General features: G+C 35.1%; 1 protein-coding gene across 1 annotated transcript in view; it reads right to left on the bottom strand.

Annotated features, from left to right (window-relative positions):
* PLOD2 (procollagen-lysine,2-oxoglutarate 5-dioxygenase 2) overlaps positions 1-4,815 on the bottom strand; it is a 91,005-nt gene that overhangs the window by 29,036 nt on the left and 57,154 nt on the right. Inside the window, exons 5-6 of the mRNA XM_023533152.1 lie at positions 3,679-3,791; positions 1,063-1,257 (exon numbers count right to left, since the gene is read on the bottom strand). Of these exons, the coding sequence (XP_023388920.1) occupies positions 1,063-1,257; positions 3,679-3,791 (308 nt within the window). The remainder of the gene's footprint in view (positions 1-1,062; positions 1,258-3,678; positions 3,792-4,815) is intronic.

The raw sequence follows: 4,815 nt of genomic DNA, 5'->3' as shown, positions 1-4,815 counted from the left end.
AATATATATATATGTATACATCAATCTATCTTGTTGTTATAAAATTTCTCACATGCTAATTCATGTGCTACATATAACACTTTTATAAACTTCACCTCCTCCAAGTCAGCAGATACCCAAATGAAGGACAACAATGACACAGATACAGGTTCTGAGCACTTCATTTACTCCAACCTGGTACCAGCAAACTGAGATGCTAAGAAATTGAGGAGTCTGGCAGAAGGAAAGCATATTTGCAATCCTGCCTCTGCCTCTTGATAGTGAAGTGATCCTAGACAAGTTAAATTATTGTCTCAATTTATTCATTTGTAAAATGGGATCCTTGCCTGCCTTTCAGGTTACTGTGAAGATAATAATATGTATATGGCATATAGAACACTGCCAGGCATAATAAGCAAGGTTTCTACAACTGGCCACCATTAATAGTATATTGTTCTTGTAAATCAGACCTAATGCAAATTCCAGGAATACCAAAGACAGATGGGAACAGAAACTGTTTTTGTTTGTTTTGTTTTCAGGTTTCTTCCCTTACATTTCCTTAGCACTCCAAATTAAATGCTTTCAATTCTGAGAATCTTGTTAGTGTATGAACTGCCTTGAAGAACTGTACTAAAGTGCAATGTATTTTTAATTTTTAAAGTATAATGCATTAACAAATTAATGCATTTTAATTTTAGTGTATTGGTTAATTTTAATGCATTAATGCATTTTATCAAGATATCTATTTAGGAAAACACACACAGGCACACATGCATTTAAGCACATGCACAGACACACACACACACACACATTCCACAGAATACATGCCTAGTTACCAGTTACCTTTCAGCTAGGTAGGTTAAAATACTCTAATACTCTAACATTCCTGAGTAATTCATAATATAGAGAACTTATAATAAACTATGTCTAATAATAAGGTATAATTAAATAAAAATATGTCGAGTCTCCAGATACTAAATTCCAAGTTAACAAAGACCAGAAGCTTATCTTTTTTGCAGTGATATTAGGAAATGCTTTTAACTGAATGTATTTAACTATATCAAGCTAACCTCAAGTCTGATGTTTTTTAAAAGTTCTAATATCTACACAGTAAATCTTAATCATAGGTCCAAAATGGATACAGCAAAGGATAGATAGTGAAAAAACAGCTGTCCATTTGTACACATGAGCAATCCAGTATTTAGGAAGCATACCTACAGCTCCATTTAAGGCCTGGAAAATTTTGCATTTGTGATCCAATGTGATATTAATAGCTTCCTAAAATGAGAATAGAGAGAATATTGAAATGACAACAAAAACAGCAAACAATATCATGTTAATGTAGTTCGTTCTTTTGGAGAATTTAAAGATCCTATATATAAATTATTCCAATAATATTCTTCAGAAAAACAGAAAGACTAATTTCATAGTTGATTAAATTGGAGGATAAAGGGTCTGGGAAAGCATTCATGCTGTTCTCCAAATATTTCCACTTCTCCACCTTCTAATTCTAACTAGTGAATTGTTAGCAGAAGTAAAACGAATGACTTCCACTGTGGAGATGTCATTACCAGTTGGAGACTCTCAGTGTGCTATCTCTGTGGCATGTGAACCAGCAAGGTTTGAGATGGCTGCTCCATCAGCCAAAGTCCCCAAGTGACTACAACACACAGAAACCCCCTGATGTCCTATAATAGACATTTAGCAGGAGAAACAACCTCTATTGTGTTAAGCTGTTGAAGCTGAGTTTATTATTCTAGCATAAACTGCCTGACTGCTATACTAAGTAATTAATCAACCTAATCATAAATATTGTAACTGCACACAACTTCATTTCTTTAATATAGCTTTTTCTTCTGAGTCAAGCTGGTTTTGCCCAGATAATGGCACTGTGACTCACTTGTCTCTTTCCACCCTCATCCTCGGTATGCCTGCTCCTTTAATCAGTAAGCCTTAGGACATCAAATTAACTAAGCCTCAGATCTATCATACAGGACAATAGGTTTTGGTTGGACTTAAGACTAAAGATAACATCTTGGCTTTAGATATGTTTTAGCCCCAGGCTCATCAAGGCAGATCAACTCTGCTAGCCACAGGACCACACAGGATAGCATCATGGCTGATTCCAGAACCAGACACAATGATCGATTACCTCATCCTCCTCTAATCATCCAATCAGTAGCATCTAAGACCTCAATTCCCTTAGTTTCCATGACAACTGATTTTTCCATATATAATCTGTACTCCCAAGTCACCCAGGGAGCCGGGCTTTTGAGCAATAGCTCGCCTGTGTCTCTGGGACTTGCAACTTTCTAATAAACCCTACTTTTTTGCTGCAAAACCTGTCTGTATCTGATTGACTTAGACACACCCAGGCAGATGGACCCCTTTTGTTCGGGTGACAAGATTAATCTGCTTTACAAACCTTATGATTCTCAATGCACCAGTTTTTCAGCTACATTGATCAGTCATAATATTATTCCTAAAATTGTCTGCATGCTGTTTTGGGTTGAATGTTCATGTCCCCTCAAGATTCATGTGTTGAAGCTCTAACCTCCAATGTGATGGTATTTTTAGTTGGGGCCATTGGTGTGCTCTCTGGCTCCTGCTCGCTCACTCCCACTGGCTCTCTCTCTCTCCATGATATGATGACACAGAAAAAAGGCAGCTGTCCCCAAGCCAGAAAGAGGTCTCACCAAAAACTGCCCATGATGGCAACCTGATCTCAGACTTCTAAACTCCAAAAATAAATTTTTGCAGTCTATGGTATTTTGTTATAGCAATTGAAGCAGACTAAGATACATGCTAACCAGATAAAATCTTACGCCTAGAGAGAAACTTAAATACAATTTATACAATTAAAAATATTATAAAACCAGCAGTGAAATTTCAGAGGAAGCATCCTAAAGTAAAGACAACTAAAGAAGGCACAAAGCACTTTTACAGTTAAATTACACTAAGAAAAGATAAGCATCATGCTGTATGAGCTGGTACTCATGCCAAGAGTAATTTTCTCCTCCAGTTGAGAGACCAAGTCCTCAGGCTTGCCATGTCAGGCACACAAGAGGGAAGTAAAAAACAGAGATAAAGAAAAACAAATATTTTAAGAATGAAGGTTCTTAAGTATTAAGTGTCAAATGAAAATATTTAGATGACTGAAGTATTTATCTAAGAAACAGAAACAGCTATAGTTGCAAAATCACTATAAAATGCACCTTAAAAACCTGTTTCCTAATGACAGCACTCACAAATACACAATTCAGTAAATTTTAGAACTGTATCGGTTTTATAAAGTAATTTTGTAAATCTGACATATTAGGTAGATAAAAGAGATTAAAAATAATCTCTTTTAAAAAACTTTGGTTTTACTTTTTTCCAAGATTTCATTTAATCAATCTTAAGAATGTCCTCTCTAGGGCATATGGCGGACTGCTATTGACCCCAACCTTTTCCCCTTAATTATAGAACTCAGATTTCTAGCAGGACACATGTGCTTGAAATAAAGGACAAAATTTGCTATTATATTTAGCCACATAAATATCTTCTAGTCAAAGGAAAGTATGAGAAAGTATTTTGTGAAAAAGAGTTTACAAAACTCTTATTTACTATTCTGCCTGTCCAGAATATGATGCAATGGCTGGAACTCCAGTAGCCACCTTGGACAAAGAGGTTACATTGAAAATATGAGCTATTACAAACCCTTTTCAGTGGATCAATGTAAATTTTAGTATAAAATAGCTGATCGTCATCATTATCCTGTAGATTCCACTGTTGAACTATACGGTTGATATATGGAGCATAACCAATAAATCCTGCAATACAACAGAGACAGAATAGAGAATTCAGTATTCCAAGACCAAAGCTCGCATCTGAGTTAATTCTATTGATCTGTTGCACACTTATAAAGCCATTAGGAAATACCTTAGGCTGAAACTTCACAACTCGCCATGAAAGAAATGAGTTATCGAGAGTCCTTTGTTTTATATATAAATTATAATAGAGTAAATTTTACTACCAATTGCAAATCAAAGACTCTTTGAATAAACACATTCACCTCCAAAAAAAAAAATAACAAGAGCAGGAACTAATGTTTTCCAAGGCTCCTAAGGGAAAAAGAATTACTAGGAAAAGAATAGAATAAGAAAGAATTTTCTTTCTGACCTTCTAAAATGCTCTTCTTGGATCCTTTATAGAGGATTCACTATTTCTGAAAAAAGAAAATCTCCACTCCAGTGGTTTTAACGTCAGTGCCAGAGATGCTAACACAGTCAAAGGAATGTTGGATTTGTCACTGACTGCAAACATCCCAAAGAAATTTTATATCTAGGACATTTGAGGAATTTTTTTTTTTTCCTTTACTTGAGCTAGTCATTATTGTACCTGCTAAACCATTCTCTGGCTAGATTTTGTGTGTCACAGTCTGGAGAAAGGAAGTCTAAAATTGGAATGTTCCCTTGGCTTAGAGCATAAGCATTAAATTTGCCAGTAACAGTTGTCTGTAAAACACACAGACAACAGAGACATTTTTCACTTGTTTGAGTCTTCCTCTGAGTGTCAGAAATGCAGCCAAGCTGCTATGTTTCATTGATATGCAATAGTTTTTAAAAGGGACCGACCAGTTTTCCTCATGTGAATTAAAAGGAAGCCAAATTTTTTATCCTCAAAATTAAAATTTCCTCCTAAGAATAAAAGAACTAAAAGAAATAGGTCCAAGAATATTACTGTTAACTACAGAAAACAAGACAAAATAAAAACATGGCTAAATCGATCACTGGTTGTTCATAGTTGTTATTTTTGCCAAACTACTTAAGACACTGAAAAATAATGCAATTTTTA

The sequence above is a fragment of the Pteropus vampyrus genome, unplaced genomic scaffold (assembly GCF_000151845.1).
Source record: "Pteropus vampyrus isolate Shadow unplaced genomic scaffold, Pvam_2.0 Scaffold97, whole genome shotgun sequence".
In the NCBI taxonomy this organism is placed as follows: domain Eukaryota; kingdom Metazoa; phylum Chordata; class Mammalia; order Chiroptera; family Pteropodidae; genus Pteropus; species Pteropus vampyrus.
This window is presented reverse-complemented; position numbering and strand designations above follow the sequence as displayed.